Consider the following 24,572-nt stretch of genomic DNA (forward strand, 5'->3'; position numbering starts at 1 on the left):
ACCCTTTCTTTCTCTCTCTCTCTCTCTCTAGAAATCCAAACATGACAAGTATCATCCGTTTCTCACTCACACCACTTCTTCCCTGGAAAAAACTCACCTTCACCTTCCCATCAAATCCTACCGTTACAGTCTTCCATTCAAATCAAACCCATCTCCTCATTTCAATCCTCTCTCATCATCATCGCATCATGAACAATCCCGCCAATTCAAGATCATTTTCTGCAACACATCAGGTCCCCGAAGTGAGCCCAGACGAAATGGACCGAATTGCGGACCAAACATTTCAAAGGTACTCGTCGTCTTCAATGCCAAAAAGAAGTGGTAAAGGGGTTGCTATTGTTTGGTTCAGGAATGATTTGAGAGTATTGGACAATGAGGCTTTGTTCAGGGCTTGGGTTTCTTCTGAGGAGGTTTTGCCAGTATATTGTGTTGATCCTAGACTTTTTGGCACCACCCATCACTTTGGCTTCCCTAAAACTGGAGGTATATATATCTCTTTTATCACATTTCTTTTTATATATTGAATGGCCTTGGAATTTTTTTTTTTCTTTCTTAATTTAGTTTGGATGTGTTATGCATTACTTGGGTTTTTATATATTTGAGAATTTTGATTTAAAATTTTTTTTTTGGGGGGGTAATTAAGCTATTACAAACAGAGAAAAAAAACTATGTACAGGGGAGAAGAGGGGCATAACAAGCATAGACAAAAGAAACTTGATTTTCTGTTTTTGTTTAGGATTTTAAATACTGGGCCAAATTATTATTTTTTGTGTGATAATGTTGTTACAAAACTTCATCAAAATAAATTGATACACAACTTTTAACTCCAGAATTTGATAAATTAAACTTTAAGATGCTTTCAGCACTATAAATTTTCTAATTTATTACTCTTTTTCATTAATTTTTGGCCAGTAGAAAAAAATATATATATACATGAAATAAACAAACCATTAAGACGCGTGCAACATTTTAAAGCAACAAATTATTTTTTGACACTCAAACTAATATATGATAGTGAGTTGTAACTTGCAAGTTAGCTTGGAAGTTTGAAATGAGAATATGCCTGTTTTGGATGACTCGGCTGAGGCTGGGCTATTGCCGAGATTTGAAACACTGGTTCCAATAGTTCAATTTATTATCATTATTATTGTTAATTTTGAAGACTTCAGGGTCATACTGTATATGTTCTTCTCTGTTTATGGTAAAGCAAGTTCAAAATCCTAGAGAGAACTTCTGTTAGAAGAGTCTATGGCTGTGTTTGGATAAGCTTCCTGTTGTGAAAAGTCCTTTCAATACAACGGACTTTCAAGAATCACTTATACGAAGGAATTTAGAAATAAAAAAGGCGTTTGGTTAACCTTACTTTTGAGAGCTTCTTTTATGTACAAAAGTGATTTTACTCACGCGATATGTGTTTGGTTGCAAAGTCAACGAAGTCCTTCTACTATTAAATAACTACAAATTTACAATAATATCCTTACATAATATTTTTCTATATTCTATTTGACACAAATATTGAATCATATCAACAGTTTAGTAATTAAAAAAAAAAAAATTGTAATTAACATAAAATTAAAATGAACAATTAGATAGAACACTTCTACCACTAAAAATGGATACTTGATATGTTAAATATTATTTAAAGAAGATAATAAATTTCCATTTATATATAAAGTAAACATGATCAATAATTTAAATATAGAAGGAAAATAACATATTCAACAAAAATGAGAATAATTTTGCAAAAGAAATGAATTGTGCTATGATGCACTTAAAAAATCATGTCGAACCTGAGTCCGAGTTTTGCAACTTATGAATTGTGCAAAGAATTTGCAGAAATTGAAAGAGCTACGAAAGATAATATATATAGCTGTAGCATTTAGAGAATTGGAAATTTGTTGAATAGGAATCTTAGTCCTAAATTTTCTCTCGGAATTTTTTTTTGCCCCCCCTATTCCATACGAAATTTTTTTGTATGAATTTTTTCTGCCCGCGCAATTTTTTTTGCCCGCCTATTCCATACAAATATTTTTTGTAGGAAATTTTTTGCTTATTCCATAGGAATTTTTTTCCCGCATATTCCATAGGAATTTTTAAACTCTCCATAGGAGATGAAACATGCCAAAACTCTTCATTGGTCAAAGAAATTCTAGAGATTGATAGAGGTGAACTTACATAAACGATGATTCGATAATGGATTCTAGGGCGGTGGCAAATTGGGAATGGAGAATTTGATGAAAAATACTACGATTAGGAGTGTAGCAACACTCAAATTCATCTTCAAAATCCTAAATACATAATATTCTCCGGCAGAAATACGAACACTTGTGGGCTGAGTAACTCTGTGGAACTTCGGCGAGAAAGGAGAGCACGCGAATTTTCTTTTTCCTATTAGTTCGTCATCTCCCCGGCAGACATAGATTGCTCTTGTAATAAAATTGAGAACGAAGGTTAATTTGGAAAAAAATTATAATTTATAAGGTCAAAATTGTAACAACAATATTTATCACTTAAAATCCTCCTTGCTTCCCGAGAAGTGAATTTGAGAAGCCTCATTTTGTTGCTTCGGTAGAACGGACTTTTGAAGAGTTGGGCTTTATAAGGAAGCCCTTTTAAAAATATTTACCGAACACTCACTTTTTTGTAGAATTTCTTCCTGGGCTTAAAAGCCCGTTTTGGAGCTTCCAGAAGCCACGCCAAACACAGCCTATATCTTTACTTTCCTCCATAGCCATGAACTTAGATTGAGGCTTAGAACTACCTCTTGCACTGAATTTATCGAATGACTTATAGTTTTGAGTTTTACACAAATGTGGTCCCTTAGTGTATTGTCTCCAATGTGTGAGATATGCTACTCATTTGTATGGCAGCATTAGATATAGTATTGAAACTTTTACTTGCAATACTGCACACAATCCTCTTCAGTCTATTGAGCCCTAGGTTTCTCTATAGTTACAATATTAGCTCCAACACTTTGATGTAGGAGGTCTACAACCTAATTCATGGTCCGCAAACTCGCATCCAGTAATTTGAAGGAAAGATTTCGTCCTAATTTACATGTGGGGATAATTATTACCAGCAAAGAGGTGAATGGGAGATTGAACCATCCTATTGTATGAATTTACCACCCAATTTTATTTATAATATATTTATTATTACCTGCTTAGACCCCAATTCAGAGGATCTAAAGGGCTTGTGGGTCCATAGGACTTAAGAGGGGTGAATATGTCTCTACGAATATTCTTTTATCTAATACCATCAAAAATTCAGTTTCATTAAACACGGCCATTAAAATCCTTTCAATCAAAATAAATAAACTAGCTAACATCATAAGGAACCGACATGCTATTACATGGAAGACCTTAAAAGAAAAACCATTAAATTTGTCTAATCTACTATGAGAAAATTCAGGATTACACTCACTGATTCCAGACTTGACACACATATCTTCATCCTCTAAAACTTGTCCTTGGATCCTCAAAAACTGAACTCTCATTCTGCCATTTCACACTAGCGATTGTCATCCCCCTTTGGACCACAAAACTTGATTGCATGAGCAACATAGCAATCTTTAAAAGTTTAAAACTTGACCACTAATGTCAATGTCTCTAAACCTCTAGAGTTATTCTCCCTTAATCGCATTCTTCAGTCTTATTCTCTTGCTATTGTATGTCTTTTCTTACTAATGGACAAAGTCAAGTTGATAAATATAGAGAGTTGAATTACAAAAGAACTAAAGTGTGTTACATACAGACACTGGTTGAAATTAAATCGTTCAGCTGAAAATTTGATCAATACACCACATACTGGTTGAACCTGGCCTGGTCCAACTCTGGACTTTGACTAGTGCAATGTGTACTGGAATATCTTGGACCAATCCACTTATTAACTCGATCAGTCCAATGCTTACATGGATGGATAGATCGTATAAAGCTTGATGGGTTCACCTATCCTTTCCTTTAACAAGCTTTCTAACCAATTGCAAATAGAAAACGTGTTTGTCCAATGTCAAGGGTCAATCAAGGATCTTTTACGCTGACTAAACTAGCATTTATTACTTACAGGCTTGAAGTCTTGGTATTTATGTCACTTACCATTTTGAAGGCATGTGATTAAAGAACTTAAGTATGTATTTTCTGTCACTGCTTTGTGTAATTAGATGAATGGGAAGGCTCAATTAGGTTGATGAACAAGCTGATCCAATGCCAAGTGTCAAAACCCACCTAACCCAAGCTTAATGAGGCTTCTTGAGTTCATTCAATATTAAACTATGCAAAAGTATTTTGCTAGAATGAGCTTTCCAGTATATGTTTCTGTGTTTTATCAGCATTGAAATCGTATATTGTTTTTGTCACTGATATGAATATTGTTGTAGGCTGGTGAACAGTAAGGCTCAGTTAGATTCATGAACAAGCTCGTCCTCTGCCAAAATGTGACAACTTACCTAAGCCTAAGCTTAATTGGGCTTCTTCAAGCTCAGTTCAGCTTAAGCTTTATACGAGTTTGATGATGCTGAGCTAGGAGAAAAAATGTCTGCTCAGCCCAAATAAACTAAAATTTCTTCCTTTTCACTGCCAAGAATACTAAAATATGCAGATAAATCTGTATTCTATGTAACTTTTTTTTTTGCATTGCTAAAGTGGATTGATTCACTATTGATCCTTTGTCACTGCTACATCTTTGATCATCCATGATCTCCTTGATCGATCCGTGATCTCCTCAATAGATCGAATTTTTTCCCGAGTCCTTTGATTGATAGAGTGATCCACTCTGTACAGAATTTATGAAAAACTGTATCTTTTAAAACCATTTTTGCATGCATTTAAATATTTTAAACAAAGTACAGAATACCAATGTTCGATATGCAACCGTTGTGCTGCCTAATGGTGATTAATCCACCTTATGGAGTTGATTTCTACCTTTTTACCTTAAGATCAAAGCATGTCTCTTCACCATTTTAGCTGTGGTCGACTTTGGATCAGGAATATTACTCTTTTTACATCACTCAACTGAGAATAACTCTACTAGATTTATAAGCTCTGGCATTTGTTACGGAATTTGCCAACCATTTAGGACACTGAATCTAACATCTTGAAATTTAATTGTATATCGTTTACAATGAGACAACTTAGGATCTCATTAAAGCCTTGTGAAATTTTCTTCTTTGGCAGCTTTGAGAGGGCAATTTCTCATAGAATGTTTGGCTGACTTGAAAAAGAATCTGATGAAGCGGGACCTTAACTTACTCATTAAACATGGGAAACCTGAGGATGTTCTTCCTTCCGTTGCAAAAGCTGTTGGAGCCCACACAGTTAAAGAATTTTTTCACTTGCTTATTTTTATTAATTTTCTAGAATGGATTATTATGATTTATGATGTCTTAAAACAACTCTTACTTGAGATAAATAATGTGGGTATCTAATGTAACAGGTGTATGCTCACAAAGAAACTTGCAGCGAGGAGCTGAATGTTGAGAGATTGGTCAGCAATGGTCTGCAACAAGTGGTGCTACCGTTAACTCCAGGGCCGTTGATCCACACAAGTAGTACAAATAGCACTAAACTACAACTGATATGGGGTAGTACTATGTACCATGTAGATGACCTACCATTCAGTAGTAGCTGTTTACCGGATGTGTATACTCAATTTCGCAAGGTATTGTTCTTTCTATGATTTTGAATCTATCATACTTTCGGCTTATTAGAAGAGTTGTCCTCAAATGTTTCCTCTGTTTTCTGTGAAAATACTCCCAGTCTGTTGAATCTAATTCTACAATCCGAGGTTGCATTAAGATCCCAACGTCACTTGGTCCGCTGCCTAGCATCGAGGACTGGGGATGTGTTCCTACAGTTGATCAACTTGCACTTCATCAGGAAAAGGTAGGTTTTTATATGCGTATGTCAAGAAGTGTGCATAAATAGTCATATAAGAAATATAGAGCTAAAATTTCTTTGAAGTCCATTTCCTTTGATACAGGTGAACAAAGGAATGAGGTTCATGGGTGGGGAAAGTTCAGCACTGAGTAGAGTGAATGAATATTTCTGGAAGAAGGCAAGCGAACTTTACTTAGATTATATTTACAATAATACTGATTTTGCCAAGAAGGCATGGGAAAGAAATTAAAACCTAAAATCTAATGACAAGGTAAGGTTGGTTTTGCTGACTGCTTTTCTTTCCTCCTTTTATTTTTTTATTTTTTCTTGGAAAATAAAGCACAAAAGAATTGTCAATGGTTCATTACTTCATAAAGAGAAACACTTTCTGCTACTATTTCCTCTTAACACTCAAACAAAAAAAAAAAAAAAAAAAATAATGATGTATGAAATTTGGTACCTTTAACAAGGGTTGAGATAAAGGGGAAAAAAACATGGGTTGAGATGGTAAAAATTGAAATGTGATGGGCTATAAGAAGTTTAATTCTCATCTGGAAATGCATAGTAACCATCACAAATAGTAGGAATCTTGCTTATTTATCTAAACTTAGTTATAAACAACACTGTTTGTTCTAGATGGATCTATTGAAAAAAAAAATACTTGATTTACCCTTAATTTCTATAACTTAAGATTTTAGATCAGTTGGTTATTGACATGTTTCCAAAGCAGGCAAGATAGTGTGCACAAATCTTCCTAACTACCTGTTGATTATAATAGAAGCACATGAATGCAACTGTTGATGATGTAAATAAGTCATTCAATAAGTGCTTTAGAGGAGTTTGTTGCTAATATAGTATCAAACCCCATAGGTTTTGTGTTTAAAATAACCATTATTAGATACAACACATTCCCATGAACATTCCATTTTTGAGGAGCCACACACGAGGGGGAGTATTATTGAAATAAATAAACGAAGGTCACTGTAGGTGCAAAATTTCGCTCAACCAATAATGATTAAGAAAAATAAAACAACTCACTCAATCAATAGTAAAATAAACAAGAACAATATATCTCGAAGCGTAGAATTGCTTGATCTCTTTATTGGAAGTCTTAGCCTCTATTTATATACAAAAGATTGTAAAATTATGGTAGGACTCGCGTTGCTTGCCCTCCAATTCTTTCTATATAAACATTCTTTACTAATAGAGTTCTTTCCATTGTCTAATTTTCTATACATAGAACTTGCCTTGTACAGAACTTCCTATCTCAGAATTTTCCTTCTACGGTAAATCTTTCAACTGGTAGGACTTGTGCATTCTTGAATAACTGGGCTGAACATATTTTGATCTGGCTGGGCTTGAGTAACGGACCGGATGTTAAATATTAACAAGTTGGGCTGATGACCTCTTGATTCGGCCTTGATGGAGGTTGGAGGACAAATAATAACGGTCTTGGGCTATAAATACCCTCAATTTGGGCTTGAGCATGATGGGCCTTATATGTCCTTGGAATGTAGATATGTGTAGTGATGACGTGTGCGCTTTTTATTGGAGGTAGTTTTTTTCCCTCCACACTTTGCCCCAAATTTCATTTTTAATTGAGTGACGGCTCCTATTAAAGAGGGAATTGAAACCGGTTTTTAACTTTGCTTCAGAAACGGTTCGAGGTCTTTCTTTATTACTCCGTCATACAAGATTTTGCAAGAGTTACATTTGCCCTTGCTGCACTTCTGCACTCTTCATTCCATCGCTTTGTCAGGTTAGTTTTTTTTCGCATCTTTCTCTTCAATCTTTCATTATGAGTACTTCATCTACTCCCGAACGTATAGACATTGGGGATTCTGAATCCACACCTTCATCTTCCCCCGTTCGCATTAGGGCTCCCCTTCCTAGGGTTTCTACAGATCGTGTTTCGTCGAATCCATTAGGTATTTCCCCCCTTCCAGCCGAGACATCCACCTCAGGCTCTGATTATGTTCTTACTCATGAAGAGAGGAAAGCAATCATCTTTATTCGCCGCATCAAGTTCTCTATTGCTTCGGTAATGGAAGAATTTGATATTCCTGAGGGAGTAGAAATTGCAGAATATCCCGAGGGTGCCGATTTTACCTCCGGCGAGGGAATTAAAGAGAGTGAATTGCTTCTTTCGGTAGGGCATCTTAACGCCCTCCGATTCCCTCTTCATCCCTTCTATCATTTAGTTTTCAACAAGTTAGGTCTTGTCCCCCTTCAGGTAAATCCTAATTTCTTTCGCATCCTTTCGGCACTGTTGGTGCGCCGGAAATTAGAGGCTTTGGATTTGACCCTTGCCGACCTTCTGCTTACTTACAATATATCTAAGCATGGGACCGAGCCTGGTCGCTTCTTTTTTACCTCTCCCCTTCATCAGAGGATATGCACGAACCTTCCTTCATCCGAAAAGAAGTGGAAAGAAAGGATGGTTATAGTTAAAGGAAAATGGTTCGTGCCCCAATCAATTACGCTCCCCATCCCGCGCAAGTTCGGAAAATTAGGTATAGAATACTTAACCTCCCTTTATACCAAGTGTTCTGGCTGTTTTCCTTGCCAAGTCTTAATGTTTCGCCGTACTTATGAGTTTCTTGGTGTTTTTTTAGTTACATTCCCATCCTCCGCAGCAAGGAACAGACTTTCTTTTCTTGAGGAACGAGTCTGGAGTGACCCCTCGCCTATCGAGGACCTGCTAACTTCTTCAAACCTCAAGGATATTGCCTCCAGTGCTGTTGCTGTAGACCTCATGGATCTGTCTCTACAATCCTTTGACAGTTTCCCCATAACTGAGGAGGAGATACGGAGGGCTGAGGCTTTAAAAAAGAAAGCCGAAGATGCCCAACCCTTAGTCGTTATTAGATCTACTGAGGATGAGGTGGAGGTTGAGGAACCACCAATAAAGAAATCTCGCCTCAACCCCCCATCCTCTGGCAAGGGCAAGGTCCCTTCTAAAAGCAGAGGGAAAAAGGCTGGAGAGGCCGAACCTGAAGATGAAGTCAGGGCCTTTGTTCTGGCTGAGACTGGGGCTCCTTGGACTCCTTCATTCTCCAGGGTTGATAAGTCAGTCCTGCACTCAGGGGATTCTGTGATTACAGACCCTTCAGCTGCACTGGCGGTGGCTCGAGGGATGTGGCTCCCAAAGGACGAGGAAGCCATCAGCCAAATGGGGTTGGAACAACTACTCCCCTCTGCCCCGGTCCGGGCCATAGAGGTTCGCATTGCTCCTTCAGAATTATGTTACTCTTACTTGCTTATGTTTCCATTTATGCTCATATTTGTTCCTCTGTTATACAAAGTCTATACCACACCATGGCCCTCTGCGCCACTGCTGAAGCCCAATCCCTCTCCATCAAGAAGTTGGAAACGGATCTTGACAAGGCAGAGAAGAGAGCCACCACTGCCTCTACCAATCTGAAGATAGCTTCTGAAGCCAAGGATGCGTATAAGAGGCAGTTGGCAGCCTCTGAGGCTAAGGTGGATTCTCTTCAGGCCGAAGTTCAACGCCTGACTGAGGCTCTTACTACTTGCTTCAAGGCGGGGAAGCAAATGCAGGGGCGCTACTCCTGTCTGGCACACCTGGCTAGTGCTAAAGTGTTCCGGTTTGGCTATAGTCAGGGCTCAGGCCCTAGGACGATGGATCCGGACGCTTTTGACAAGCAGGTGGGGGTGCACTTCCCATATGATGAAGGGCCAGAGGCTTTGGAAGCTGAAATCCGCTTTGCCGAGATGGTGAAGGCGCACCTGAAGGGTACTCCTAGCTCTTCTGCCCCTGCGGCTTCAATTCCTCCTACCCCAAGTCCTACTGTAGTGGATGCCTTTGAATCTACTCCCTTCGATCCGAAGAGGAAGTAGAACCATGTATTTTGTTTTTATGGACAGCATGTTTGGGGATAATGAATATAATTTTTTGTTTTAGGCTTTCAATACCTGATTTGTTTTTGCTGTATGCTTTTGATATTGTTCATATTTTTCTGACTGGTAATGTGTTTAAACAAAACACATTGTCTTTATGCTTCGGATTTATGCTATCCGAGAAAAAACAAGAATGGTGGGAAGAAGGAGATCCTTTTAACAGTTTAGTTGATATCTCAGGATGATTCATATGGACAATGAATTCACTGTTAAGTGAACTCTCCTTGCCTTTTACTTGCCTGCAGTAGACGTATACATACTCTTTCCTTCTCGTGTGTTCCTGATGTGGGGTGGATCATGATGAACTTATGATATATCCACATCCACAGGGTGTTAAACACTTGGATTCCGGAGGAAAGAGTTCTGATCCGGGCACCAGAGGTCTGAAGCGAATTATTCCTCGGCACTGAGTGTGGAGGAATATTATTGAATAGGACACTTAGGGTCCGAAGCTGTCTTGGATACTTAGGATTCGAGGCGGATTGTTCCTCGGCACTGAGTCGTGGAGGAATAGTGCTGAACAGGACACTTAGGGTCCGAAGCTGTCCTGGACACTTAGGATCCGAGGCGAATTAAACACTCCCTGGCGCGGAGCCGGAGGGGAGGTTTTGCCGAGCCGGACACTTAGGGTCCGGAGCGAGATTTTTGCTGAGCCGAACACTTAGGGTTCGAGGCGAGATTTTTGCCGAGCCGAACACTTAGGGTCCGAGGCGAGATTTTTGCCGAGCCGAACACCTAGGGTCCGAGGCGAATGATCTATTCCCCGGCGCTGAGCCTGAGGGAAGTTTAAATGAATTATTCCCCGGCGCTGAGCCTGAGGGGAGGTTTTGCCGAACCGGACACTTAGGGTCCGAGGCGAATGAATTACTCCCCGGCGCTGAGCCTGAGGGGAGGTTAAATGAATTACTCCCCGGCGCTGAGCCTGAGGGGAGGTTTTGCCGAACCGGACACTTAGGGTCCGAAGTGAATGAACTACTCCCCGGCGCTGAGCCTGAGGGGGAAGTTTGTTCATATCTTTTCTCAAACAACTTATTATGAGGCCGAGGATTCAAAAATGATAAGAGGCCAAGAAAGCGAGTAACAGTGGCTGTGAAGTTTCCTATTTGTTGACTTTGGAGACTTTCCTCCTCCACTGATACTTCCTTCTTGGCAACCAAATGTTGTGAACCACGTATATATGAACCGTATTTCTTTTCTATTTCTATCCGATGTGGGATATAGACTAAATTTTGTCAAAAAGGTCGGTGTAAGGAATGCCTCTGGTATCGAGCTTGACAGCCTTAAATACCAGTGGGCCCTCCTTACACCGTAATTAACTATTTGAATATTCCCATATATAACAGAATGTAGCACATACTTTTTTGTCGATGTGGGATAGAAAGTTTTAAGCACAGGCCATAACTCATGTTTTTTGTGTGTTTTTTTTTTAAAAAAAAAAATCATTGTGACGAATGCTTTTTAGCAGCTTGCTTCTAATTGCATAAAAATTGCATAGTGCGACTTGACATGCATAAAAATTGCCTAATGCGATGCATGCATAAAAGTTGCATAATCATAGAGTAGTATGGCCCCCCATTTTTATAAAAAGAAACAAAAATAGAGGAGAGTTGTACTGAATATAGAAGCAAAATAAAGAAAAGTTTGGCTGACTGTGGACATACTCAGCCTTATTTGTGAAGAATTTGTAGCAAAATTGACAAACTTAACTAATGGAAATACCTTTTCAGGTGTATTGCGTTCCAAGGACGCGCAATGGGACGTCCGCCAGCTTCGGCCAAACGATATGCTCCTTTCCCCACTACTTCGGTAACCCTGTAGGGTCCGGTCCAATTAGGTTCCAGTTTCTTTACATGAGCTGTCTCCTGCTTCAAAACCCAATCGCCTACCACAAAGCTCCTGAATCTGACGCGTTTGTTAAAACTGTTACACACCTGCTGTTGGTATGCCGCGAGCCGAATTGCTGCTGCATCTCTCCTTTCGTCCACAAGATCAAGGCTATGTTCGAGTTGTTGCTCATTGTTCCCTTCCAGTACCAAGGATGTTCGAAGGGTTGGGATTATGGACTCGGTAGGAATGACAGCTTTGGATCCATATGCCATAGCAAATGGGCTTTCTCCCGTGGGTCGTCTTGGAGTGGTTCGATAGGCCCAGAGCACTTGAGGGAGATTCTCGTACCACTTTGTCTTCAATTTCTCTAATTTTTTCTTCAAGCACCCGAATATCGTGCGATTAGTTATTTCAGCTTGCCCATTGCCTTGTGGATGACTAACTACAGCCAATTTTTGCAGGATTGCGTGTTCGCTAAAGAACTTTCTTGTACTTCTGTTATCGAGGTTCTTACCATTGTCCATTACGATGACTTTTGGTACCCCAAACCGGTAAATAATGTTGCTCCAAATGAAATGCTTTACTTCTTCGTGGGTGACGCTAGAGAAGGCTTCAGCTTCCACCCACTTGGTGAAGTAATCCGTAGCCAGAAGCACATGCTCCTTTTTTTCCATGGTTTTGGGTAACGGTCCTACTATATCAATCCCCCATTGGGCGAACGGCCATGGATTAGCCATGGCGTGCAAACCTTCGGCAGGTTGATGCTTTATTGGACCATGGCGCTGACACTTGTCACATCTTCTTGAGTATTCCTCGGCATTCCGAGCCAGGTATGGCCAAAAATAACCTTGGGTTAGAATTTTGTGTGCAAGGGATCTTCCTCCCGAGTGTTTTCCACAATCTCCTTCATGAATTTGTTTTAGAATTGTGAGAGCCTCAGTAGGGGTTAAACACTTGAGATAAGGACCGGAGAATGACCTTCGGTACAACTGGTTATTGATGATTGAGTACTTAGCCGCGGTAAGCCTAAGCTTCCTTGCCTCAGCTTTTTGATTTGGGAGAACTCCTTCCTTGAGGTAGGCCTCGATTGGATCAATCCAGCAGGGCTCGCGTGAAACTTCCGGGATCACCATCACCTCTTGCCGGGGATTAATGCTGGGTTCTTCGAGAACATCGATTGGAACAAGCCGAATCAACTCTTCGTCTGAAGATGATGCGGCTGCGGCCAATTGATTTGCTTCGGCATTTTCATCTCGTGGTACCTGATGGAACTCGATTTGATCGAACTCCCGGATAGCACTCTCTACAGCATCTTTGTATGACTTCATACGTTCCTCCTTGGGAGAATAGTGCCCTGTCACTTGATTGATCACAAGCTGTGAGTCACTAAAAACTTTTAAACATCGTACCTGTAGCTGTTTAGCTAGCCGAAGTCCGGCGAGCAACGCCTCATACTCGGCCTCGTTATTAGTAGCTGGGAAATCTAGCAAAATTGACTGCTGCAGCTTGGTACCCTCGGGTGTTGTGATGTCAATCCCGGCCCCTGCCCTTTTCTGGTTGGAAGAGCCATCAACCCGTAACTCCCAGTACGGCTCTTGAAGTGTCAGTTCCTCAGGTTGATCTTCATACTCTAGTAGGAAATCCGCTACTGACTGCCCCTTGTGAGATACCTTCGGTGCATAGGTGATGTCAAAAAAGCTAAGTTCAATAGCCCATTTTGTAATTCGACCAGGCAAGTCTGGTTTAGCTAGGATAGCCCGTATAGGGTGATTTGTAAGTACCACTATGCTGTGAGATTCGAAGTAATGTTGAAGTATCCTCTTGGCATAAATTAACGCCAGGATTACCTTTTCCGTCTTGCTGTACCGTGTCTCGGCATCCGTCATCGTTTTGCTTGTGTAAAAGATTGGGTGCTGAACCTTGCCTCCTTCTTTAATCAACACTGCGCTTGTTGCTACAGCTGATACTGCCAAGCACAGGATGAGAGTGTCTCCGAGCGTTGGAGCAGAAAGGATTGGGGGTTTTGTCATGTAGCTTTTCAATTGATTGAGAGCTTCCTGCTGCTGAGGTCCCCACATATCTTTGTTTTTGGATCGAATAGCATCAAAGAAAGGTTTATACTTGTCAGATAATCGGGATATGAACCGGCTGAGAGCAGTAATTCGGCCGGTTAGAACCTGCACTTCCCTGCGGGTTTTTGGCTCTTGGTTCTGTATGAGTGCCTTTGCCTGAGCTGGGCTTACTTCTATTCCTCTTTTATTTACAATGTGCCCGAGGAACTGTCCTGACGAGATGGCGAAGGAGCACTTGGTGGGGTTCAGCTTCATATTGTACCTCTTGAGAGTATCAAAAACATCCTGGAGGTGCTTCGGGTGGTCCTCTTTCCGTATACTTTTGACCACCATATCGTCGATATAGGCTTCAACTGTATTCCCCAATAGATTATTGAAAATTTTATTGACAAGTCGCTGGTAGGTGGCTCCGGCATTCTTTAGACCGAAGGGCATCACTCTGTAGCAGTAAGTGCCCGTCTCTGTGATGAAAGCGGTTTTCTCCTCATCTTCAGGATTCGTGGGAATTTGATTATAGCCGGAGTATGCATCGAGGAATGTGAGCCTCTCATAACCTGTCGTAGCATCCACCATTTGATCAATCTTGGGCAGAGGGAAGCTATCTTTTGGGCAAGCTTTGTTAAGGTTGGTATAATCTACGCATACCTCCATTTCCCATTCTTCTTTTGAACGACTACTACATTTGAGAGCCATTGTGGGTATTGCACCTCTCGAATGAATCCTGCTTGTAATAGTTTATTTACTTCCTCGGCTATTATGCGATTCCGTTCAGGTGCAAACCGTCAGTGCCTCTGCTTGACTGGCCTGAATTCTGGGTTAACCCTCAAACTATGGCATGAGACCATAGGATCGATCCCCACCATGTCCGAGTGATCCCAGGCATGAGACCGAGTGATCCCAGGCAAAGACATCCGAATTGTACCGAATGACCCTGATCAATGCTTCCTTCTCTTCGGCTGTGCAAGATGAGCCAATGTAGGTGACCTTTTGAGGGTCTCCGAGGACTACCTCTATAGCTTCGAGGGACTCCTCGGTAGGTGCTTCAGCCTCGGCTTCTTCCTCTGCCTTGAGATACTTGGGCAGAGGATACTGTAACTGCTATTTGATTGCGCCTTTGGGATTCGCCTCTAACTGAGGTGATTTCGACGCCTTCTTTGCTTCATGTAGCGTTAGCATGTAACATTCTTTTGCAGCCACCTGGTCTCCCCAGAGGTCGATGACTTCCCTGCCATCTGGGGATAAACACCTCATTACTTGATGAAGGGTAGAGGGGACTCCGTTCATACGATGGATCCAACCTCTCCCCATAATGAGGTTATAAGATGGATGAATCTCCGTCACGACAAAGTTCTCCTTCAGAGTCCTCTTTGCTGCAGTAACGGATAGATCGATCACCCCAAGCGGATTCACCTTAGTACCATCAAATCCCATTAGGGGGCTGGAAGTTGGCCTGATGGACGATGGTGAAACCCCCAACTGATCAAAAGCTGCTTTTGTAATGATGTTGGCGCTACTTCCCGGATCTATCAGCACCCTCCTGATCATATAATTCGCTACCAGGAGGCTAATGACCAAGGGGTCCTCATGCGGGCGCTGGACTCTAGACAGATCATTGTTACCGAATTCAATGTTGATGCTGCCTGGTGCAACCGTGTTTACCGAAGACAATCTTCGTAACTTATGAGCCTCTCTCAGCCTGGATCTGTACAACTCTTCAGACTCTTCATCATCCTCTGACCTTCCGTGTATAGCATGGATAACCTTTACCTGACCGCCCTCTACCCGTCGAGGGTTAACCTCCCGAGGTTTTACGTACTCCTTCGTGGCGAGATACTCCACCAACTCTCCTCCCGCTATCATGCTTTCTACCTGTCGCTGAAGGGACCTGCAGTCATTGTTGGTGTGCCCATAGTCTCTATGGTAGGCACAATGTTTGTTTTTGTCCCTCTGCTCCAAGGGTTGTTTCATGGGCTGAGGAGTTGCAAACCTCGTCTTATTCTCTTGGAATAGGCGCGCTAAGGTAATACGGAGAGGGGTAAGCCTGTCCTCTGTCCTTCGCCTCTTCTCAGGCGCTTGGGTGACTTGTGTGGCGGTATGAGGAACCTTCTGCATCCTTGTGCTTGCAGCTTTCTCTCGATACTTGTTTTCCACTGTGACGAGGGTAGCGTGCTGTGCACGGTGGGCTACGTTTTCCTCTAACCGAATGTAGATTTGTGCCCTAGCGTTCAAAGTCTGCATATCCGGGGGGGAATATTTGACCAAGGATGTGTGAAACTTGGTTCCCTGGATCATTGCCAACTTAAATGTTTCGATTGCCGTGGCAGGGTGGCAATCTGCTATTTCCGAGGCCTCCATGTTAAACCTGGATAAGAAATCTTGCAGAGTTTCTCCCTTCCTTTGCCTTATGGTGAAAAGGCTGGCGATACTTTTCTTCTGCTTCTTATTTCCGCAATACTGGGCTAAGAACATAGTGCACAAGGTCTCATAATCAGGGATAGACTTGTGTGGCCTATTCCTGAACCATTCTAACGCTGCTCCGGTTAAACTGGTAGGAAAAACCTTACACATCCACGGATCGTTATGATCGTCCAGTGCCATCTTTTGTGCATAATGATCGAGATGCTGAGAGGGGTCTCCTGCCCTATCGAACTGGGTGAAGGATGGCATAGTGAACTTCTTTGGTCTCTCCACAAGGTACACATCGTCAGTAAAGGGGGTCTTGACCAAGGAGTTATTGTGCTCTCTAGCCATCTCGGCTGGTGTCTGAACTCTTAATAGCTTCTTTTCGTCGAAGGCATCTTGTACGCGTGCGCCATCTAGAACGCCATTGGACCATACCGTAAGCCTATGGCTGGACTCGGCCTGTTCGTCCTGTGTGCAGCACGGGAGATTATCCGAAGCAACCGCCTCGGACCTCGTCCCTTGCTTTTGCTGAACCTCATTAGGTCGAGCCCCGTTGGGTGGTGTCCCGTTGGCCGGAGGCTCGTGAACTGGAGGTAAATTCTGGGTGGGGGGTGGTGCTGCAGCATCGCCTGGTGGTGGTTGTGGCGTTAGCCTGGCCATTGCCGTGTGCAGCGTATGAGTCTGCTGCTGAAGCGCAGCTATCTGGGCGACACTCGTATCGTTTGCTTGCCGGAGTGTCTCAAATTGGTGCAAGAACTCTTCTCGCATCTTTTGCATCAATTCTATCTGTTGATTCATTGCTGACTCTCCGTTTGACATTCCAGATACGACTAAGGATTTGATTTGAAGAACAAGTGGGAGTATATTTTTATACGATTCCCACAGACGGTGCCAAAGTGTAGGTGCAAAATTTCGCTCAACCAATAATGATTAAGAAAAATAAAACAACTCACTCAATCAATAGTAAAATAAACAAGAACAATATATCTCGAAGCGTAGAATTGCTTGATCTCTTTATTGGAGGTCTTAGCCTCTATTTATATACAAAAGATTGTAAAATTATGGTAGGACTCGCGTTGCTTGCCTTCCAATTCTTTCTATATAAACATTCTTTACTAATAGAGTTTTTTCCATTGTCTAATTTTCCATACATAGAACTTGCCTTGTACAGAACTTCCTATCTCAGAATTTTCCTTCTACGGTAAATCCTTCAACTGGTAGGACTTGTGCATTCTTGAATAACTGGGCTGAACATATTTTGATCCGGCTGGGCTTGAGTAACGGATCGGATGTTAAATATTAATAAGTAGGGCTGATGACCTCTTGATTCGGCCTTGATGGAGGTTGGAGGACAAATAACAACGGTCTTGGGCTATAAATACCCTCAATTTGGGCTTGAGCATGATGGGCCTTATATGTCCTTGGAATGTAGATATGTGTAGTGATGACGTGTGCGCTTTTTATTGGAGGGAGTTTTTTTCCCTCCACAGTCACTCTCTCCGTTAGCTTAAACTTTTAAAGAAATTGGTGACTAACATGATGTCAGATTTAAAAATTCATGTATTGAAACCTTGATACTTCCCCTCTACTATATACTAACATTCACTTAGACAGCCCACTTGAATTAGACCATGGGTAGTATCGATAAAGTTAGATACTAATGGTATTACAATAGGTAAGGTTCTTGGATCAAATCTCACTACCTACGATGTAATTACAATATATGCATGTGTTTGGACAATCATGAAGTAGAGTTTTGTTAAATGTGTGAGGGGGCTTATTGATAAGTTATGCCTCTCAGAGCTTAATATACATTGTTGGCCCCATTCTCTAATAGCTTTAGCTCTTCTGGTATAATTGATAGTCTAACATGGTACAAGAGTTTTGGTTCTAGTAGGTCTTGGGTTCAAGTTTGAATAGATATGGTATTGTTTCCCTGTTTGGTCTGCAAGTTTGCACTTTGTTCTAGTTCCAGTTTTGTTTGTTTGCCTCACCATGCGTGCACTAGATGAATTTATGTATTATTTTATTTTTCCCGAAAGTTCAGGCAAACACACACACCCACATGTTGCCCCTAGCAGGGCTCAAACTCTCAACCCCCTTTGGGAAGGAGAGATCATACCATCTGGGATAATATCGATTGGTCATGTGTGAGACGAAGTTGCATGTGAGGAAGTGTGTTGGAGTTTGATATACATTGTTGGGCTCATTCTCTAACTGTGTAAGCTTTTGAGGAAGTGAGCTTTCATTCTAGGAGTCTTGTGTTCGAGTCTCTATGCAAGTTTGTATTTTGTTCTGATCTTTATTTGGTCTATTTGCCTTTGGAATTTGATATGCATTGTTGGATCCATTCTCTAACAATTTAAGCATTTGGGGTAATTGGTTGTTTAACATGGTATCAAAGTTTTGGTTCTTGGGTTCACATCTCCATATATATGCATTTATTTGTCAGTTTGGTGTGAAAATTTGCACTTTGTTTTGGTGTTAGTTTGTTCTGTTTGTCTCAACACGTGCAAGACGGTGTTACACGTGAGGGAGGGTGTTAAAGCTTAATATACATTGTTGGACTCATTATCAAACACAAGCTTTTCAGGCAAGTGGTATTGTGAAAAAACCCTAACAATTTGAGATATCGGAGCAGTTGCTTGTTAACAAGAATACAAAAGAAAAACATTGCATACATTTCTGGTAAATAAATTTAACTTTATAAAATTAATTAAGTAAATAGTTCCTCGTACCAAGAAGAGGGCCCAAGGCCTCATGTTGTCATACAGATGATACACCTCCCACTGCGCGTGTTGGGAAAAAGGGAAAGGAAAAAGCTTTACCATAATTTTGGACAATATTAGCATGTAGTCAGTGACCGATTTCGTAAACCACTAAAGTGCCAGACAATCTGATTTGAAGATGTAATCTATAAAAAGGTCGAGTGGAAAAACATAGAAACCAATAATGTTTAATATATGGTCACCTAAATCCTTCCAACTATTACATGTATGCAGGATTTACTGAAAATCTACAAAGAAACCCGAAATGGGATGTTGGGACCTGATTACTCAACAAAATTCTCTCCTTGGCTTGCTTCAGGAAGCCTCTCTCCACGTTTCATATATGAAGAGGTATGGGACTTGTCATAGTAGCTATTGCATTGATTAGCTAATATTACTAAGCCAATGAAAATACTGATCCTATTTTCATTTAATTTGTTTAGGTAAAGAGATATGAGAAGGAGAGGCAATCAAATAATTCCACATACTGGTATCTGTTTGTGTGTGTGTGGTGATTATAGTGCCATTTTAAATTAGTTGTTGCTGTCTAAATCAAAATAAAATTCAGAAACAACAAATTCAATCTTTGTTTTCTCTCATCAGTTGGGTCAACTTTGTTGCACTGTTATTTTTTTCTGAAGCAGCTATCATGATTTCAGGGTTTTGTTCGAACTGATATGGAGGGATTACTTCAGGTTTCTATCAATTAAATATGGGAATTCACTTTTCCATCTAGGTAAAACAGAGATCTGTTTACTAATTTAGTTGTCCAATTCAGTGTATTTAGGGAAATTTAGATGCTTGAAGATTCCAGCTAACTAAGACGTGACATGTTGCGAATAATACCACATGCTTGGGTTTGAGACCCTCGTAGAGCTTAATAGCTATCATCTCCTTTCCTAAGTTATATAGCAAAAAAAAAAGAATAAAAAAAAAAAGGGAAAGAAAGAAGGAAAAAATAAAAATTGTAAAACCACAAACTGAAAAAGCAAATTCATACTCTGAGAATCACTCTTGTTATTTTTTTGGGTAAATTAGTGTATATAGTGGAATTTTGAAATATATAACAGTTCCAAAGTAGAATTAAATTAAAAAAATTGCTATAATTTCTTCCGGATTATCAGATAGTGTGTTTATTTCTATTTTCAGGTGGCCCAAGAAAAGTCGAATCTAAATGGAGCCAAAACGAGATTTTGTTTGAGTCTTGGAGAGATGGTCGCACGGGGTATATTGCCTAACCTGAGGTTGTATGTATAACAACCATGTCATTGTGAAATGAGTCTTTTTTTTATTTTATTTTTTTACTCTTTTTTATTTGTAGTATGGAAAGATGCTCGTGTTATTCTTATACCTGCCTATTTGTTAAAGTTCTAATCATTCCACTATTATGGAAGGGATTGCCTATTAAACTTGCAAGTTCTAGCTTTCTTTGTGGTGCTATGGGAATCTAATTGGAATTGTTGAACTTCCTATATGTCATTTCCATATGCCCATCAAAGCTATAAGGCTTACCTTTCTTGAACTTTTTAGGTACCCTCTCATAGATGCTAATATGAAAGAACTGTCGACCACTGGGTTCATGTCAAATCGAGGACGACAGGTAAATCACAAGTCTAATAAGAACTTCTTTTAGAACATAGCTAGTAGATTGCATGTCTTAATCCTAGTATTGAATGGTCATCTGACTGAAATGCTAATACTGATTTGCCGGAAACATGAAACATAAAAAGAACACTTCATCATCATCAGTAATTAATCTATATTCTGCAGATTGTATGTTCCTTTCTTGTTCGGGATATGGGAATTGACTGGAGGATGGGAGCTGAGTGGTTTGAAACTTGCCTTTTGGATTATGACCCGTGTTCCAATTATGGTAATTGGACCTATGGAGCAGGTGATTCATTTCATCATACCTTCAATCATCAATATTTTTATCCAAATTTTTGTATTTACAGAATCTGTATACTTTTTATGTATATGTAAATGCATGCATGTGTTTTAGAAAATGGGTTTCCCATTTATTTGGTACTTTAGGAGTGCTTATTTTGTGTGTGTGTGTGTATATATATATATATTTAAGTAGCGAAGGAAGAGGACAAAACTTGTTGACCATTCCAGGAAAAAAGATGACTAAGCAATGCCTCACTCGGGAGATACATTAGAAAGTAGGACCTTGTAATGTGATATTGTTATCATAACGTAGTGAAATTGCTTTTCCATCAGGATAGCACATTCAGGCATGATCTAAGCATTAGGATGTCCATGAGAGAGCATAAAAAATGTCACTTTACAATTTAAAGCAGTAAAAGTGGGTGAAAAACAAAAGAAAAGAATGAGTTTAACTCAATTTCTCTATAGGGAAGGGTCTAGTGTTAAGGGCATTTACTTATTTGCCCAATATTGTAATTCCTGAAAAGTTGAGTTAGTTTTCTTTTTACTTTTTGGTACTTGAAATGTGAGAATTTGGAGCCAAGCATTTCACTCCATGTTCTTTTTAGGTGTTGGAAATGACCCAAGGGAGGATCGTTACTTCAGCATTCCCAAGCAAGTAAGTGAACTTAAACATTTTATTTTATTTATTTTCAATTATTTCAGTTTTAAGGTTATTTGGGTATCCCACAACCGTCCCACAGAAAAAAAAAAATAATAATAATAATAAGAAAAAAGAAAAAAGAAAGAGCAAGAACTTGGCATAAAATGTTCAGATGTTTATATAGTCAACAAAGGCAGTTGTTTGTATTGTACAAGGCCATATACGCACACTTATTAGGACCAATTATTGTTTGATTTATACATTAACTTATGCTGCATATGTATAATTATGTAGTGAACATTTACACATGTTCCTTTGGCTATGGAAGCTGCTTCTAAAATTTTGGACGGGCATGGAAGTTAAATGTCAATAAGTCTCAAAACCCTAATTTGTTCTCTGATGTGCTGGAATAGATGCAAGTTATTTATGCTTTGGACCCTAAAACCAGATCTATTTTACTCCATTTTTTACCATGAAAATCTTATTTCACAAGTTTTAATCTTTTCTTCATCAAGTAATTTTCACAGCCTCAAAACCTTACCTTTTCTTGTCTAATTATGACCCCAAGACACCACTCCTTTTTTGCAGTTTCACAAACCTTAAATCACCAGAGACTAGGGTTTATTTTTTCCACCTCAAATAGCAAAAAAATGAGTTTCTCCACTGGGATCCTAAGAACATCAAGAAAATACTCCATAAAGTTTATTAAATCGTTGAAAAAATTTCCACGCAGCCATGAGGTGATAACCTTAATTTTATTTTGATAATTGTTAATTTTGTCTATTTCCAGCATCAAGTCTTGTCTAGATGCTCTGATACATGATTTAAGTTCAAGCAACAACAAATTTATTAAGACTGACTTTTCACTGGGGTGAACATAGTGGTTGCAGTTCAATCCTCGTTTAATGGAGAACATTAATTTTTAAGAGAGCTCCCTGTATAGGCATTATAGTTAAATGGTTAGAAGCTAAGGGGAAGAAAAATTGAGAACCCACTCTTGAGTTTAAATTGTACTATTTGGAGTTCAACTTGTAAAATGTAGTCTAAAAATTGCTCTTCCTCTCTTTCTGGCTATCTTAGAGACCGTTGCTTTTTGGAAGTATTAATCCCGGCCTCCACTTTGAATTTTTTTTCTTTTCTATAGAACACTTAATAAATAAGAAGAAGAAAACTCAGTAAGTCTTACCCAATTAAAGCCTTATTTTCTGTATCATTTGCAATCAACTCTTTTGAAGAAAATATATTTTCCAATTTGTAGAATAACTGAAACATCATTGCCAGTAGAAAAAAATCGTAGGGGTATTTTTTGACTTAAAGACGGTCTTCACTATTAACCCTTTGTCTGTCTCTTTCAGCGTCTTAAGAATAAAATTAGATTAAAATAACATGTAGTTAAACACGAAAGAAAATATTGAAGTATGACAGTAGCATGAACATTTTAATCTGTCCTAATATTTTATTATCCGTTGCAGGCTCAGAATTATGATCCCGAAGGGGAATACGTAGCGTACTGGTTGCCGGAGTTGAAAAAACTCCCGAAAGATAAAAGGAACTTTCCTGGCATGTCATACATGAAGCAAATTGTACCTCTCAAATATGGATGCACTAAAAAGAATGGCAACAAAGATACGACTTCGGCAGCAAGACGAACCAGCACTGGTGTGAAACAGATGGAATGGCACAAGAGATAAGAGAACAAAGCTATTCGATTCCATTTTCTGTTTGGATAGGAAATGGAAGGCAAAAGTAAACTGGAGAATCCGATTGAAAAGTTTTATCCTTTCCGGTATGGGGCAAAAAACATAAATTTTCATGTAGTACAAGATACATCCAAGTTTGCAGAACAAAAAAATTGCTGATAAAAATGAATCTTTTTATGTTGCTTGTGAAACCCCACCTGAAAACTTTTCCCCATGTGTGCATGTGTACTTGGTGGTGGAATTAGTCCATGGAAGTGCTAGAATGATTTTCCTTGTAGCTCAAAATGAACTCTTAATTGTAAATGATGAAATATCAAAATTTTAGTTCTGTCTTCTCTTTGAGATATCATGCCAAAATTTTCTAGCTGAGGTACAAGAGATTGCTAAATATAAAGGATAATTTAGTAAAAGCATAGTTGGCTTCGAAGAGCTAACCTTTCCTCGCTAGACTCTCTCTCTCTCTCTCTTTTCAAATCTTCTTGTTTCCTGTTTGCCCTTGCGGCTATAGATTACTTTATTTTATATATATATATATATATATATATTTTTTTTCGGAAGGTACTTTATGTTATATTGCTTTTGGCTGCTTTTTAATGTACTAATTCCTGTCTGCCTTTGCTTTTTGTTGATTGGTGTGTGTGCGCGCGCGTGTTTTGTTCAAAGGGAAAATGCCTCATTTTACTGTTATAATTTCTGGTTTTTATTATTAACATTCTCACTCGCACTCCACCAAAAAGTAAAACAGCTTAAATTGGATTTTTATTTATTTATTATGTAATAAACACAACACATAAATCCAATTGCCATGACAAATATGCATGAGACAAACCTGCACAGCTTCAATGACAAAGTAATAAATCGATGGTATAATCTCCTTTTGAGGGAGGAGATCGAGTCCCGTTGTAAACAATTTGTGAAATATGTATGAGAATGTACTAACCTAACTAAAACAAAAAAAATATCAATCAACTCCTCATAGATATATTATGAAAACAAAATAATAGTGGAGAGAAGAAAACAATCCTGAATGATTGGGTTTCGGAACTTTTGCTTTCTGTAATTGTGTTAATGTTCCATGCATCTGCCGAGCAACGTTCATTAAGATTCTCATTGTCTCTGCTTTTTCCACAACCTCAATAATTATTATTATTATTATTTTTAGTTAACTCTGGGTGTTCGGAAAGATACGAACCTTTAGAGTGTCTCAACAACTCGACTAATCTCAAATGATTCGGAAGGACTTCTCCTCACTCAGACCGAGTAAGTTATTACAGGGACAATAAAAATTAGTCACAAAATTTACTTAGCGGGACTCGCATCTCAAACTTTAAACTTGCTAAGTTTTAAAAAACCGCTAGACCATATTCTTCCTCTATAATTATCTTATACAAAGACATTGCATTGGTTCGTCAGTTTCTCTTTCGATCTGACAATTAATAATGGTACTCACTTGACTCTTCTAGCCCACCAAAATT

The 24,572-nt window shown here is 39.4% G+C and overlaps 2 protein-coding genes across 2 annotated transcripts; both read left to right on the forward strand.

Annotated features, from left to right (window-relative positions):
• The first annotated feature begins 20 nt into the window (after positions 1-20).
• On the forward strand, positions 21-23,439 carry LOC132285640 (cryptochrome DASH, chloroplastic/mitochondrial). The gene is made up of 13 exons (XM_059787834.1): positions 21-483; positions 5,172-5,311; positions 5,431-5,655; positions 5,754-5,879; positions 5,977-6,051; positions 19,099-19,215; positions 19,308-19,354; positions 19,524-19,600; positions 20,014-20,089; positions 20,395-20,464; positions 20,635-20,758; positions 21,363-21,412; positions 22,870-23,439. The coding sequence occupies exons 1-13, from the start codon at positions 42-44 to the stop codon at positions 23,086-23,088; spliced, it is 1,788 nt and encodes a 595-aa protein (XP_059643817.1). The 5' UTR covers positions 21-41; the 3' UTR covers positions 23,089-23,439.
• Positions 6,151-19,092, forward strand: LOC132285639 (uncharacterized). The gene is made up of 2 exons (XM_059787833.1): positions 6,151-7,427; positions 7,529-19,092. The coding sequence occupies exons 1-2, from the start codon at positions 7,403-7,405 to the stop codon at positions 9,295-9,297; spliced, it is 1,794 nt and encodes a 597-aa protein (XP_059643816.1). The 5' UTR covers positions 6,151-7,402; the 3' UTR covers positions 9,298-19,092.
• Positions 23,440-24,572: the final 1,133 nt, after the last annotated feature.

This window comes from Cornus florida, unplaced genomic scaffold (assembly GCF_030987335.1).
Source record: "Cornus florida cultivar Cherokee Brave unplaced genomic scaffold, ASM3098733v1 CherokeeBrave_3.0.0_Hap2_Chr11, whole genome shotgun sequence".
NCBI classification, from domain to species: Eukaryota; Viridiplantae; Streptophyta; class Magnoliopsida; order Cornales; family Cornaceae; genus Cornus; species Cornus florida.